This window comes from Perca flavescens, chromosome 12 (genome assembly GCF_004354835.1).
Source record: "Perca flavescens isolate YP-PL-M2 chromosome 12, PFLA_1.0, whole genome shotgun sequence".
NCBI classification, from domain to species: Eukaryota; Metazoa; Chordata; class Actinopteri; order Perciformes; family Percidae; genus Perca; species Perca flavescens.
The window spans coordinates 32,658,695-32,675,197 of NC_041342.1; the positions used below are offsets into that span (position 1 = coordinate 32,658,695).

The 16,503-nt window shown below is 42.2% G+C and overlaps 2 protein-coding genes across 2 annotated transcripts in view; both read right to left on the minus strand.

Annotated features, from left to right (window-relative positions):
* Positions 1-2,274: 2,274 nt before the first annotated feature.
* On the minus strand, positions 2,275-4,805 carry LOC114564842 (tripartite motif-containing protein 16-like). The gene is made up of 2 exons (XM_028592439.1): positions 4,724-4,805; positions 2,275-4,443 (listed from the first exon to the last, which is right to left on the minus strand). The coding sequence occupies exons 1-2, from the start codon at positions 4,769-4,771 to the stop codon at positions 2,830-2,832; spliced, it is 1,662 nt and encodes a 553-aa protein (XP_028448240.1). The 5' UTR covers positions 4,772-4,805; the 3' UTR covers positions 2,275-2,829.
* Positions 4,806-11,553: 6,748 nt separating this feature from the next.
* The window catches only part of ift57 (intraflagellar transport 57 homolog (Chlamydomonas)), a 30,767-nt gene continuing 25,817 nt past the window's right edge, over positions 11,554-16,503 (minus strand). Inside the window, exon 12 of the mRNA XM_028592441.1 lies at positions 11,554-11,723. Coding sequence (XP_028448242.1) covers positions 11,619-11,723 — 105 coding nt within the window. The 3' untranslated portion in view covers positions 11,554-11,618. The remainder of the gene's footprint in view (positions 11,724-16,503) is intronic.

Consider the following 16,503-nt stretch of genomic DNA (forward strand, 5'->3'; position numbering starts at 1 on the left):
CACCAAGTTATTACCACTAGGTTTATTATTTGGAATTCATGGACAATAATCCTCATTTATTAGCCTGGGTAAACCCTGACAAACTTCCGGCAAATTTGAGATTTGCTCTGCAAGTCCGTCTGGCCAAGAGCCCACTGAAGCCCATTTCCAATTTTTCCAAATCGAGCCACCAATCACACCCGTTTACACGATGACGATAGCGCAGCGACGTTGAAACGTCATCTCCTTAATCACTCTGATTGGTTTTAGGTCTATCTAATGGCGGTTACACAATGGCTGCGTGTCTTGAGCGTGGCGTTTCTGTTGCGTGGCGGCTGTGTGGTGTTTTCTACGTCTTTGCACACCAGAAAGGTGTCTGACGAGGCGCTGCTGCTGCTGCTAGCCTTGTCTGGACACATATGTTTCCCATTGATAACATGAAATACCATGTTAAACATAAATATATACTGATCTGATTACAGCAAAGACAACCTTGGCAGTATTGACGGCATAATAGGCTCCAGAATATTTCCTTCTGGATTGACAGGTGCAACATTAGAAAATCTATTTAAAAAAACCCAAAACATTTATATATCTGCATTTATGTCAAAACCTCGAGACTTTCAAACATCAACATGTCATTTATTAATATGTATTTGTGTCTAAATGACATATAAACTTCATTTCCTATTTTATTTTGCCTGGAAACGCTTCCAACACGCTTGCATGTTGCGTGAAAAATAGGCGTCGGTTTTATTTCTAGCACGCATGCGCTTTCGGGGTGGCTCGAGCCTCGCCTGAGACGTGTGTGTGACAAAAGCAGAAATTATGAAATATTTAGACTAATATAAGAGAAAATGTGTATTGATGGATAATCAGAGACTTAAAGAGTCAAAGTTTAGTCAGAATAGGGTTTTGAAACCATTAAAAAAAATTTGAAATGCTAAAACTTGAATAAAACATCAAAAATTCAATAAAAGTAGTGATCATGAATTGTACGTGCGAAGAGCATTGTATGGAATCCATAACATTTTTGGGTAATTTTTATTTCAAAAACAACAAGAACAGCATACTTCTGGTTTTGAAATTTTGAAACAACATGAGGGTTAAACAAGCATTTTTAACAGATCAGAGCTTTACATAAGGGCCCGGCAGCTCGTTTATCTGGAAACTAGACACAAATCTAACGCTTTGTTGTGTTTTAATGGTTAATAACTCACCCTTTATTTTGAAGGAGGAATAACAACACTTCCTGTAAATGCTAGATTTGCCTGGTGCAGTTTGTAATCTGAAGAAATGAGATTTTACCCAAAACCCCACAGCAGAGTGAAACTATCCCTGTGGTAGTTTGTTTAGTTTTTTCTAGAAACTATTGTCTGTTTAGAACATCTTAGACAGATTTAACACCGGACCACACGCCAAATGCGGGTGAATTTTGCCATTGGCGGGTAAAACTGTCAATCTACCTGCCACCTTGGCAGCCACTGAGAATTGAGTGATTTAGAGTTTTGTTTTTTTTGTTGTTCTTTCACATTTCAACCAAGTCCACCATTTGCTTGGATTTGAAATCGTTAAATAAAAAGATACAAAAATATGTTTGATAAGAGTCATTAATTATATTGATTTCGTTAAAAACTTGACAGCACTTAAATGTGTATTCTTAACAAGTTCAAGAACGATGCTTGTGCATTTCCTGTATTTCACCTTTATGAGGCAAAAAAAGGAGGCTGGTAAAAAGCCTCTGTGGCAGGTGGATTTTGAAATCCATCTGCCACAGTGGCTGGTGGCCAAAAAAGTTAACTTTAGTCCCTGCACATGAATATATTATATGTTTACAATTAAAGGTTTAAATTTAAAATGAGACCTTGAGTGCAGGAACAGTGTCTGGGGGGAAAAATGCCTCAGTTTTACTATTTAAAGAGAAAATACTTGGTTCATGTTAGTTTATTCATCATGTAAACCTTCAGTTTGTTCCCACATCCCATCAGTAAAGTGTCCAATGGTTTCATGTACAGATTTACCTCCTCCACACAATCAGTTTGTTTGAGTTTCAGTTATGTAAAAGAGAACAATGAATGATCTACTTGTTGGTTATGATCAGGATAATTAAAGTTCTACAATACCTCATAACAACAACATTTGGTCCGCCAAACAAATTAATGTGACTATAAATTTCTCAACAAAGAGAACTAGGTATGGAATATAAAGGAGGTCTGGTGCTTTCTCTCTTCAGAGCCATGCAGTGGAAGAGTCACAACAACATACAAATATGTAATCACAAATATTCATCAAACGTTTAGAGCACAGAGAAGTTTACATTTTCAGTACAAATTTCAACAAACATCATCATGAGCAGTGATAGCCTCCATGGCTAAACAGACACAGGAAGGAGCGCCACCTAAAGAAACTCAAACATTTACACAACAACAAAGTAGGTTGTCAGAAAGGTTGAAAGACTAAGCTAATCTGGACTTGAACCATACTGTGTTTGTAAATGTAATGGTTTTCTTATTCTTGTTTTAATACTTTAATTTTATTTTTATACTATATATTTATCTATTAACTGTTGCTGACAGTGTCACTTTTTATCCTTCTATCGTTATGCTGCTAAGTGAGTGATTGATGTCATCTTAATTTTGTTGTGTAGAGATATGCAATGACAATAAAACTATCTATCTATCTATCTAAATGACAATATGTCAAAGGACATCCCATAATGTTTGATTGACAGCTGATCTCTGTGAGCTGTCAGAGCAGTCAGCTCTTAGCAACAAACATGGAGAAAAAAAATTTAAATTTATTTGTGATTACGTATTTGTATGTTGAGTTTAACCCTTAAACGACTTTTGTCTAATTTAGTTTACAGAACTCAGCAGTGTCTCTTAAATCATGTAGCATAAGTCCAGCATAGAGGGGCTGAGTGAATGTGGTCTGGACTCTGTGGAGGAGAGTCATGGTTTCAGAGACTCTGTAGAAGGACAGACTACCTGCACTGTGATCCAGGTACACTCCTATTCTGGAGGACGGAGGACCTGAGACGAGAGTTTGGACTTTGTTGTGCCAAAATTTAACACTGTTATAGTCACAATACAATGCCCAAGATTTGTCATTGTATCCAAAGTCACATATTTCCGGCCTCCTTGCTCTGCTGATATCCTTGTATGCGACTGATATATAAACTAAATCTGCTCGCCACTTCACCTCCCAGTAACAACGTCCAGTCAGACTCTCTCTAGTCAGGACCTGCCCCCATTCAGTGAATCTGTCTGGGTGACTAGGATAAGACTGTTGATCCAATGTAATTGTTGCTTTTCTGTTCCCCTCAGATAATAACAGCCGTGTGTGTGCTGTGTTTGGATCCAGTGTGATTTCACATGAATATTTTAAGAAGTCATCTCTGGTTTCAGGCTGTGGTTGTGGCAGTAAAACAGCCAGATCAGTCCCTGAGATGATTGTCCTCTTCTCTCTCAGAACCTCCTGTAGTTCATCTCTGACTTCTGACAAGGCCGCCGTCACGTCCTCAAAGTAGCGCCTAGGATGGAGATCGATGCTGGATGTTGATTGGCTGAGTGGTGACAGTGAGGAGTAGTTGTGTAGAAACTGGCTGTGATCCTCTGTGTGTGAGAGCTTCTCCAGCTCAGCATCTTTCCTCTTCAGCTCAGTGATCTCCTGCTCCAGCTTCTCCTGAAGCTCTCTGACTCGACTCTCTTCTCTTTTCTGCTGGGATCTGACCTGCTGCTTCACATCAGAGCTTCTTTTCTCCAGGAGACGGATCAGCTCAGTGAAGATCTTCCCACTGTCCTTTACTGCTTTATTAGCAGAGCGATTGATGGCCTCCGCCTGCTGTTGAAGCAGCTTCACATCTTTCTCTCTGTCCTTGATTCTCTGCTGGATGTTTTGTCGACTCCCCTGGAGCTTTTTCTGCCTCTCAGTCCTTTCTGCTGCAGCTGAGACTGTGTCGTGGCCTTTATGTTCATCCACAGAGCAGAGATAACAGATTAGCTGCTGATCAGTACAGCAGAACATCTTCATCACCTCATTATGATAAGAGCAGATGTTCTCCTGGAGCTTCTTGGAGGGCTCCACCAGCTTGTGTTTCTCAAACGCAGAGGAGTTATAATGAGGATGAAGGTGCTGATCACAGTAAGAGACCAGACACACCAGACAGGACTTGAGGGCTTTCAGTTTCCTCTCAGTGCAGATATCACAGGCCACATCTTCAGCTCTAGCATAGCAGTGATCAGCAGGAGCAGCTTGGAGTCCAGTCTTCTTCAGTTCCTCCACTAAATCTGATAACATGGTGCTTTTCAGCAGGACAGGCCTCGGTGTGAACGTCTTCCTGCACTCAGGACAGCTGTAGATTTTCTTACAATCCTCTACATCCCAGTGGCTTTGTATACAGTCCATGCAGTAGCTGTGTCCACAAGAAGTAGTCACCGGATCCTTCAGTAGATCCAGACAGATAAGATAAGATAAGATAAGATAATACTTTATTGTCTGTAACACAGGGTTCCAGAAAATTGTCTTTGACAAGGCTCCAGTTACAAAGAGACATTCATACATACATGTAAAAACAAGACATGGGATGAATTTGAGGTATCAGCTGACTGTAGTGTTCATTTTGTCCTATTCAATATGGCTATTGCAGATGGGATGAAGGATTTCTTGTAGAGGTTTTTCCGGGCCAATGGTACCCTAAAACGCCTGCCTGATGGTAATAGCTGGAAGGATTGATGGAGGGGATGGAACAAGAGAAAGTTTCCCGGTCCAGCTGAACTCCTTTTTGCGCCATTTTACGTCAGTGACAACTCACCATCTGAGTCTCACTTCCTGAGAAGGGAAACTAGTTTGAGCTCTGATCTGAACAACATGTGTCTCAGCTCCTGCACTACACCGCCATGCTGGTTACACCCATCTTCAAACTGGAGATCTATCTGAAGGGGAGGGAACAGGGACATGTAAACAGAGTAGAGCTCGCTGTGTGTGAGAGAGCGAGAGGAGGAGGAAGGGAGGGAAGGGTTATCAAGCTTTTCTACACTCCGAGAAGAGGAGCAGCATTTTGACTTTTCTTTACTCATTTAAAATCAAGCATCATTTAAAATCTGCTCTACATGTGAAAACATGGACGTTTTTAGTGGTAAAATACTTCTTGGCTGCTCAGGCTTTGGTGATGGCTCAATATATTTCTAACACATGCTCTAAGTTTGTTATTTGGCACTTTAACTTCTTTCAGTGTGCTGACGATGTGACATTTGTTGGCCTTCTGCGTGAGCGGGCACTCCTGATAAATTGCAACCTTTGACCATCACTGGCCGCCTGAACTACAAAAACAAAAACAGATATTGTTTCTGCACCATTTACTATGGTGTGTGACACAATGAATGTTTATCATAAAGGTTTCTATCAGGCTGAAAACTAGGGATGCACCGATCTGCCTTTTTCAGTCCCGATGATACCGATGCCTGGGCTTTGTGTATCTGTCGATACCCGGTACGGAAAAAAAAACGAACAAAACTGGATCGGCCCGTGGATCTGTTCATTTTTCCCATCCCAGATGCAGCTATTTTGTCAATATCGGGACTGATATCCAATCTTAATATCGGATTGGTGCACCCCTACAAAAAACATGTTCTTAACTAAAACATGCAGACAAAGTGAGCTGAGGTGCTTTAACCTCCACTATATCCCTGGTTAGCAGGATGAAGGCGCCCTCTTGTGTCCTGCATCAGTTTTTACATTTCACTTTCTAACCTGCTGGGATGTTCACTGCAGGAAGACGTGTCCAAACGTCAAACGACATCAGTAAAGAGACATTTAAATAGATGTAACATCACACTGTGTCAGTTTGTTCAAAGGAGTCACACCTTGTAACACTGGTGCTGCATTCAGGTCTCATGGGAAACATCGGAGAGAAGAGTTTCAGCTCTCAGGATGTAAAATAGTATTTGGGAATGTGAGATTTGAGGCTAAGCGTTAAAATGTCTCTGACTTGTCGAATTCTGATGGAAATACTTGTAACCAAATGTAAAGAATCAACTACACAATATCTATTACCTCTTAACGCGTGTCAGGACTTTTATGTCTGGGTAATAAATCTTTATTGACTCGGTGAACAAAGAAAATGTTCAAATTTCAAAAAGACAATGGCTCGTTTCTGTGGGACGAAGCTGTTTTAGTGAGGAAAGTAGAAAGGACCGAGACTGATTGACTCTAAACGTGAACTATATATGTTGTGGTGTTTCAGGAGGAAAAGGGCCTCAGTTATAATCTCATATCAGTTTCACATTTTCTCCGTCAGCTTTGTATGAAACTCTGAAATGAAGACAAGAACAAAATACTTTGTTCATGTTGGTTTATTCATCATCATGTAAACTTTCAGTTTGTTCCCACATCCCATCAGTAAAGTGTCCAATGGTTTCATGTACAGATGCACATCCTCCACACAATCAGTTTGTTTGAATCTCAGCTACGTAAAAAAGAATAATGAATCATCTCTTTGATTATGAACAGGATAAACAGATAAATGTGATTATAGATTTCTTTACAAACGTCCACAAAGAGAACAAAGTTTGGAGGATAAAGGAGGACTGAAACTTTCTCTCTTCAGACCCATGCAGTGGAAGAGAAACAACAACATACAAATACATAGATACAAATATTATTGGACATTTAGAGAGCACAGAGAAGTTTACATTTTCAGTTCATGGCTAAACAGACACAGGAATGAGCGCCACCTAAAGAAACTTAAACATTTACACTACAACTTATTACAAGATGTCAATGTACTGTACATCCCATAATGATTGATTTACAGCTGATCTTTGTACAGTGAATACTCAGGTCTCAGCAACAAACATGGAGACAAAATAAGAGTTAAAACACCAACATTAACCCTTAAATGACTTCTGTCTATTTAAGTTCACACAACTCAGCAGTGTCTTCGTAATATTTGAACATTAGTCCAGCGTAGAGCGGCTGAGTGAATGTGGTCTGGACTCTGAGGAGGAGAGTCATGGTGTCAGAGACGCTGTAGAAGGACAGAAGACCTGCACTGTGATCCAGGTACACTCCTACTCTGGAGGACCAAGGACCTGAGACGGGAGTTTCGACATTGTTGGACCAAAAGTTATAACTGATGTTGCCGCAATGTAACGCCCAAGATTTATCATTTCCCCCGAATACACATTCACTGGACCCTCCTGCTCTGCTGATATCCTTGTATGCGACTGCCACATTAACTTCTCTCCTCCTCTCCACCTCCCAGTAACAACGTCCAGTCAGACTCTCTACTCAGGACCTGCCACAGATAAGTGAATCTGTCTGGGTGACTAGGATAAGGCTCTTGTTCAACCCTTACTATTGCTTTTCTGTTCCCTCCATATAGTAACACATAGTTGTTCGCCGTGTTTGGATCCAGTGTGATTTCACGTGAATATTTTAAGAATTCAGCTCTGGTCTTGGGCTCTGGTTGTGTCTCTCTGCCATGGATTCTCTGCTGGAAGTTTTGTTGTCTCCCCTGGAACTGTATCTGCCTCATAGCCATTTGTCCCCATTGAGTTAGAGCTGAGACTGTGTCGTGGCCTCTATGTCTGTCCTGAGAGCAGATGTTCTCCTGGAGATTCTTGGAGGGCTCCACCAGCTTGTGTTTCTTTAAATGAGCTAAGTCATAATGAGGCTGAAGGTGTTTCTGACAGAAAGAAGACAGACAATGCAGACAGGACTTGTGTGCTTTCCGGTTTCTCCTAGTGCAGAAATCACAGGGCACATCTTCAGCTCCAGCATAGCGAGGATCATCAGGAGCAGCTTGGAGTCGAGTCTTCCTTAGTTCCTCCAGTTGCCAGTTTTTTACCAGGACAGGCCGCGGTGTGAATGTCTGCCTGCACAGAGGACAGCTGTAGATGTACTTATGATCCTCTTCATCCCAATGGCGGTTAATACAGTTAATGCAGTAGGTGTGTCCACAAGAAGTAGTCACTGAATCCTTCAGTAGATCCAGACAGATTGAACAAGAATTGTTTTTCTGGTCCAGCTGAACTCTTCTCCGCGCCATTTCACCTCTCTGTGATGCCTGTCTGACTGTAAGTTATCTGTGACTGTCTTATCAAGGGTTTGTGTTTGTGTTTAAGGTGTGACTTCACTGTCATCACACAACACAGGGAGGGGTTTCTACATTCCAGGACGAGGAGCAGTACCTTGAGTGAAAATAATATTAAAACCTGCTCCACATCTTAAAACATTACGTTTTAAAACCCTTCTTGGCTGCTCAGGTTTTGGTGATGGCTCTTCTTCAAAGTCTGTTCAATTATCACAAAGATATCTTTAACAGTCTTTATAATATTTTGACTGATTTTACTTTCTGTTTATAAAATACGGCACCATATAGTATTATATTCTGCTGTTACTCTGAAATATTAATTCAAAGTTTCTCCTTTATTATATTTAAACCCTAAACTCCCATTTTTTTGCTAGCCTCTCAGCCAGGCCATCACAAATAGGGGTCTCAGGTTCAAACCCCACTTGTTACAGTGCGGCTCAAGGCCGGCAACAAAAAGGGAGGCCACAAACAGATATATAAATCAAAAGTAGTTTATTTAACTCCAACTAACTAAGCCAGTAGCTAACAATTCTTTTTTTTTATCCAACAATCCATCTTCGTCCGCTTATCCGCGGTCGGGTCACGGGGCAGCAGCTCCAGCAGGGGACCCCAAACTTCCCTTTCCCGAGCCACATTAACCAGCTTGGACTGGGGGATCCCGAGGTGTTCCCAGGCCAGGGTGGAGATATAATCCCTCCACCTAGTCCTGGGTCTTCCCCGTGGCCTCCTCCCAGCTGGACAGGCCTGGAACACCTCCCTAGGGAGGCGCCCAGGGGGCATCCTTACGGCTCTACTCCGAGCTCCTCACGGATGACTGAGCTTCTCACCCTATCTCTAAGGGAGACGCCAGCCACCCTCCTGAGGAAACCCATTTCAGCCACTTGTACCCTGGATCTCGTTCTTTCGGTTATGACCCAGCATTCATGACCAGAGGTGTCAAAAGTATTCACATTCATTACTCAAGTAGAAGTATAGATAGTAGGGTTTGAAAAGACTTTTGTAGAAGTTGAAGTATCAACTCAAGCTTTTTACTTAAGTAAAAGTGTAAAAGTACTGGTTTCAAAACTACTTAAAGTATAAAAGTAAAAGTAATGTAAGACAGAGATCTTCAACAGGGGGTCCTCAGAGTCATTGCAGGGGGGCCTCCAAATTATTGTATTTAGTCTTTAAAAAAAACTAAAATAAAATGCCTTAACATAATTCCAACATAATATTAGCAAATATAAATTCCCACTGATGATAGGCTTACTGGCCTATAGGTAAGGTATTCACTAAGATATCAGCCCACAGATACAGTTAATCCTAGATTTACTGTGCCACATATGTAACATTAAAATATGATTATCAAATCATGCCAACAATAAATATTTTAATAGCTTATGAAAAAAGGGTATGTAAGAAGGCTTTAGGTTACCCTAACAGTTATTGTAGGCCCAGTTTAATATGCAACTTAATTTCATACATTATGTAGTAGGGGGTCCCTGCTACATCTCACTTTAAGTTAAGGGGTCCTTGGCTTAAAAAACGTTCAAGACCCCTGATGTAAGGGGGAAAATGCCATTAAGGACAAAAGCTTAACCCCAAAACGTGGGGACAAAATCATATGACTATAATAATGTTACAGTATATTAAAATCATACCTGCAAACTCAGAAGGGCTGAAAAAGGTGACACGTAGGCTACATCTCTTCTGTGTTTTTCAGACAACGGCAGCTACAGTCTGGTGTCAGACTCTTCTCCAGTGAAATATAGACACACTTTTACACCGTTTAGCTCTCAGCATTTTATAATGTTTACTCCATCTGCTAGCTAACGCTAGGCTAACCTGCTTCCAACTGTAGTGTTGACTAGCGTCCCGTGCGGCGATGTTCAGCTTTCATTTTCTCAAAGGCAGAGCAGGATACCCAGGGCTCGGTTTACACCTATCACCATTTCTAGCCACTGGGGGACCATAGGCAGGCTGGGGGAACTCATATTAATGTTAAAAAACCTCATAAAGTGACATTTTATTAATGGGACCTTTAAGTTTTATTGATCAGTGTCAACACAATTCTTCACCAAAAGCTTTGCTATAAGAACAAGCTTCTGACACACAACCCAAACACACTGTGGTTGACCGGAACTTCAGGAAATGATACAGCAAACTAATGTCAGTATATATTTCACCATTTCATTTGGTGAAATATATTTTTATTTAAAACAAAGAAGGGTAAACAGTAAAGGCCCGGGTTAGTGAGAGATTATGCCAAACTACTAGCATAACAAATCTTCTTTTTTTATTTTTTTATTTTATATAATTCATTTTGACTTACAGACATTTGACATGTAAAACAATTTGACAGTTTCTAATCACAACAAATGTGCAATGTGTTTGTGCAGTGAGCGGGGCCTGTCACCTATTGTACATGACATGTTGGTGTACACCCATCATCAAACTGTTTTATCGGAACTGAAAGGAACAACAAGTAAATACAGAAATGACAGAGTGGAGCGTGATGTGTTTGACAGAAGTAGGAGGGGGGAGAGTTGTCAAGCTTTTCTACATTCCAGTACGAAGAGTTTCCACATTTAAAATAAAGCCTTAAGTTAAAACCTCCTCTATATCTTTTTATCTCTAGTTTTTAGTTGTAAAATACTTCTTGTACCCATAGCTTTTGATGGCTCCATGTTTCTCTAACGCTTCCTCAAAGTCTGTTAAGTTTTCTTTTACTGGAGAGTGAACCAGACAGGACAGGGTTCGGTCTGGTAAAACATCTCTTCCAACTGCATGTTGGCTAAGTAGATTTCTATCATTTTACACAAGCTTGGGCTCAGGCTTGCGCTCCGGGTTGCATGGTAAATGAGCAGTCAGGTGATGCGTTTTGATTAGCGTGAAAATGGATGCTGAGGAGATGAAACGGAGGCTGGCCTCTAGAGGACTTCTTTTATTTCTTTGTTCTACCTTCCAATTGGCCGATAGCCGACGTTAGTCACAAATAAATGATGTTAAATGACTCATTCTTGACAAAAGGCAAAAGAGCTGCGTGCGTGCACACATTTGAATAATGTTGGGCTGTAAACAGGTTCGGGCTTTTAAAAAGCTGTCAATCAAAATGTACTTGTCAGGCTCGGGCCTTGTCTGGCCGAACTTTTAAGGCCCGATTACAGCTCTGTTTCTGCACTTTCTGCACCATTACCATGTTTGACACAATGCATGTTTATTATTAAAGGTTTTTATCAGCCTAAAAACCTGCAGATAAAGTGAGCTGTCGTTACTACTCATGAAGCCAGAAATTATCTTTATACAAATTTATTTGATGTTCATGTACACAAAAAATACACAATAAGGGACATTCAGGACAAAGAGCCAAATGGATTAACTGTTCAACTCCAAATGTTTTCATGACTTAGGCCTAATGCTGCTGCAAATACAAAAACAATGTTTTTGAAGTATAAATAAAGTTTTTTTTCTGTTTTCAAAATGAAACTCCAAGCGCCTCAGCCCTTTCAGTTCACGTGAGATTTAGGTTTTTGTTTTGGCCCAGGTGCCCAGTGTGGAGGTGAACCTAAGCGAAGGGCCCGGCGACGGGCTCGGAGATGTTGGTGGCGTGCATGTCGCGTGTCATGTTGGACTTCTCTTTGAGTTTGGCCTGCAGCAGCGTGTGCTCGACCACGCCGATCCTCAGTGGAAATGGAACTGGTGAGCAGAAAAAGTTGTTGTTTGGCAGTACTTTCAGTCAAAAGAAGGCCATTCAAGTCCAGCTACATGTTCAATCTGTTCAATGCTGATTGGTCTGGTGGTGGCGAGGACCCTAAACTATACACAACATGGCCGCTGTTACAACATCTGGTCTGAAACATCTGGAAGAATATGAGTTGTTCATGAAGGAATCTCCAGACAGCAGCCAGAATGCAGCAACTTCAGGTACAGCAAAGGAAGGACAGTCCCTGTTTACTTCATTCATGTGTTTACTGGGTTCATGGACTGAGGATGGGAGGAGGAGGCAGCACAATCTCAACCTGTGGATTCGGTATTCGGCAAAAATCCCAAAATCGGAATTCGGTGCATCCCTAATGTAGACAGAGATTGAGTCATCAGTGTTGATTTGTGTCTATCCTACTGCTTACTTTATTCCCTTATAATGGCCATATTGAATGCTGTCTTTTTTTAAACTTTATCCTTTCACTGCTATAGTTTTTACATTACTATGTCTAAATTATTCTCTTATATTGTCCATATTTAATGCTGGCACTATTGGACTTATTTGCACTACAACCATGACACCCCCTCACCATGCTTATACATCCCCCAGTACATTCATGTGGATTTTTTATTTAGTAAAAAACGAAAAAACTGGATCGGCCCGTGGCTTTGTTCATTTTCCCAGATGCAGCTATTTTGTCAATATCAGGACCGATATATTAATAACGGATTGGTGCACCCCTACTGAAAACTTAACTAAAACATGCAGACGAAGTGAGCTGAGGTGCTTTAACCTCCACTATATCCCTGGTTAGCAGGATGAAGGCGCCCTCTTGTGTCCTGCATCAGTTTTTACATTTCACTTTCTAACCTGCTGGGATGTTTGCTGCAGGAAGACGTGTCCAAAACGTCAAACGACATCAGTAAAGAGACATTTAAATAGATGTAACATCACACTGTGTCAGTTTGTTCAAAGGAGTCACACCTTGTAACACTGGTGCTGCATTCAGGTCTCATGGGAAACATGGGAGAGAAGAGTTTATGCTCTCAGGTTGTAAATAGTATTTGGGAATATGAGATTTGAGGCTAAGCGTTAAAATGTCTCTGTCTTGTCGAATTCTGATGGAAATACTTGTAACCAAATGTAAAGAATCAACTACACAATATCTATTACCTCTTAACGCGTGTCAGGACTTTTATGTCTGGGTAATAAATCTTTATTGACTCTGTGAACAAAGAAAACGTTAGTTTACAAGCAACAAGTGAAAGACAACTCTGGGACAAAGCGGTTTTAGTGAGGAAAGTAGAAAGGACCGAGACTGACTGACTCTAAACATGAACTATATACGTTGTGGTGTTTCAGGAGGCTTTGTATGAAACCCTGAAATGAAGACAAGAACAAAATACTTTGTCCATGTTGGTTTATTCATCATCATGTAAACCTTCAGTTTGTTCCCACATCCCCTCGGTAAAGTGTAAAATGGTTTCACATACAGATGCACGTCCTCCACACAATCAGTTGGTTTGAATCTCAGTTATGTAAAAGAGAATAATGAATCATCTCCTGATTGATTATGAACAGGATGAACAGATGCATGTGATTATGGATTTCTTTACAAATTTCTACAAAGAGAACAAAGTTTGGTGGATAAAGGAGATCTGGAGCTTTCTCTCTTCAGACCCATGTCGTGGAAGAGAAACGACAACAACATACAAATACATCGATACAAATGTTCATCAAATATTTAGAGAGAAGAGAGAAGTTTACATTTTCAGTTTATGGCTAAACAGACACAGGAATGAGCGCCACCTAAAGAAACTTAAACATTTACAGTGAATACTCAGGTCTCAGCAACAAACTTAGATACAACAAACAGACAAGGTACATAGACAAGATTACATAACAGACAAAAGAAAAGAGAACATATAGGTGCATGGACAAGCAGAGGTGGGTAATGAAAAAGAGGGAAAAACTGGGAAAGACTGTTCGAAGAGGTGAGTTTTGAGGGCCTGTTTGAAGGATGGTAGGGTGCTTGACTTGTTTGATGTGGTCGGGGAGGGCCTTCCAGAGGGTGGGTGCAGCAGCTGAGAAGGCTCTGTCGCCCCAGGTCCAGAGCTTAGTCCTGATGGTCTTGAGTGTGTTAGCATCGGCGGACCTGAGGAGGCAGGTGGGCGTGTGGCGGGTGAGGAGCATAGCTGCCAACACTCTGGTTTTTCCCGGGATTCTCCCGAACCTCTCCCGGTTTGTTATTTCTCCCGGGAAACTCCCATAATTTGCATGGCCCAAACTCCTTTATAAATAATCAGACCAATATGTTTGTTTAATGTTGACCAGTTGCCAGATCTTGTATGAAACGCATCCTAACACCATATACAATTTTCAACCCGTTGGTCACCTCAACCTGGCACCCCAGTTGCGCAGTTGATCTCTGCGCAAGCTTCGCGCAAAGTTCAGACCCGAAAGCGAGCCGATAAAGATGGCAGGGGAAGGTGGTGTTCCTGCAAAGAAATCCAAATATAGCTGTAAATTTCAACATGTTGGGCGCAACAATCTACATGCATCTTACCGAGTCATATCGACAACCTCCACGCTTCTAAGTTGTGTCGCATTGATTTTAATGTAGCACACGGCGGGTAAAATGACATCACCCGGCACATTAAAACACAGCGGCACCATCACGCAGAAGAAGCGGTTGCCATGCCCCCACACAAATCTCCCGTATTTTGAAAACCAAATGTTGGCAGGTATGGTGAGGAGGTCAAGGAGGTATGGAGGGGCAAGGTTATTAAGTGCTTTGTATGTGAGGAGAAGTATTTTGATGTCGATCCTGTATTTGACTGGGAGCCAGTGGAGGTTGTGGAGGACAGGGGTGATGTGGTCTCTGGCGGCAGGTGGAGGTGAGAAGGCGGGCAGCTGAGTTCTGGACGTGTTGGAGTTTGTTGGTGATTTCGTTTGGTAGTCCGTAAAGAACGCTGTTGCAATAGTCCAGTCTGGAGGTGATGAGGGCATGGATGAGTGTCTCAGCTGCAGTGGTGGACAGAGAGGGGCGTGAGGAGGCTTCCAATGTTACGAAGGTGAAAGAAGGCGGTTTTGGTGATGTGGTTGACATGCGGTACAAAGGAGAGGGTGGGATCGAAGATGGTTCCAAGGTTGCGGATGCAGGTGGAGGGGGGGTGACGTTGGAGCCATCGATGTTGAGGGAAAAGGTCCGGGTATGTCAGGTGAGGGAGTTTGGACCAATTAGGAGAATCTGTGATTTGTTGCAGTTGAGTTGGAGAAAGTTTTCTTGCATCCATGATTTAATGTCAGTGAGGCAGGTTGTCCGGGTGGGATGGGTGGAGGTTGTGATGGTCTGAGTTAAAACACCACAGAATACCTGCACTGTGATCCAGGTACACTCCTACTCTGGAGGACATGACGGGAGTTTGGACTTTGTTGGAGAAAAAGTTATAACTGATGTTGCCGCAATCTAACGCCCAAGATTTCTCCCGAATAAACATTCACTGGACCTCCCTGCTCTGCTGATATTCTTGTATACGACTGCTACATTAACTTCTCTCCTCCTCTCCACCTCCCAGTAACAACGTCCAGTCAAACTCTCTCTACTCAGGACCTGCCACCGATCAGTGAATCTGTCTGGGGGACTAGAATAAGACTCTTGTTCAACCCTTACTATTCCCTCTCCTGCATACAATTGTTTGTTTCGCTGTGGCTGTGCGCTTTCGCTCTGCTGATTGACGTTAATACTTTATCTGATAAACATGTAACCTCAATTACTAACATGAGCGTGTTCACTCTCTGTTAATAATTACTGTGACTGTAATCACCAGTTTAACATATTGTGTCGGTGACGGGAGTGTCCTTGCTCCCCTCTCGCTGTACCATTTTATGTCGGCCTGCAGGTAGTGGAGTGCTCTCGTTCAGGCTAACTTGGTGGGGCGCTGGCAGGCGTGTGGGGATGGATATTGATAGCTATTGTGCCAGTGAAGAAAGAGTTCTCGTTTCCCTCTCACGGCGTGTACTGTTTATTTATTGTGGATGCTGCTCCACCTACCCAATCCACCTGCTGCTGAGCTTGTGGCTGAGGAGGATATGGTTTCCATGGCGGCTTCAGCCACTCTATTTAATGAGTATGCTGAGGGGCCCTCCATTGCTTCAGGGCCTGGCTCTCATTCCTTGGCTCATAGCTCATTAGATGGGGCCTATGCCAGCTCCATGGGGTCCATCATTCGCGCGGCGCTGTCTTGCTTGCACCCCGAAACGGTGCAGGCTAATGCTTTCTTCAGGTGCATCAAGCCCCTTCCACCTTTACTGTTCCTTCCTCTGACGAATATCTCAAGGAGCTACATGCGTGTATGAGGGATACTAAAGCTCTTTCCCGTCCTACATCTAATGCCAGAACTCTGGCAGCCATGCAGGATGTGGCAAATTTCGGCCTGGATCGCATGCCAACTATTGAGCTAACTATTGCTTCCCTTATAGTTTCCCCTAACGAGGCACTGAGGCCAGATGCCAGGTGCCCTCGACCCCAGTATCTGGCCAGTAATCATATGCCTTCTGTGTGAGGCATATGATTCCCTAAAATAAAACAAGCACGCCTGCCTTGTTGCACGATCCAAATGTTCTTTAAAATTTGACATTTTTAGCGTGTAGCTTGCTAGCTTGAAGTTTGTTGTTGTTTCCCGAAGAGAACGGCAACACACAGAGGGTGGAAGATGAAGGACATCCGTCCGTCATACGGTGCTGC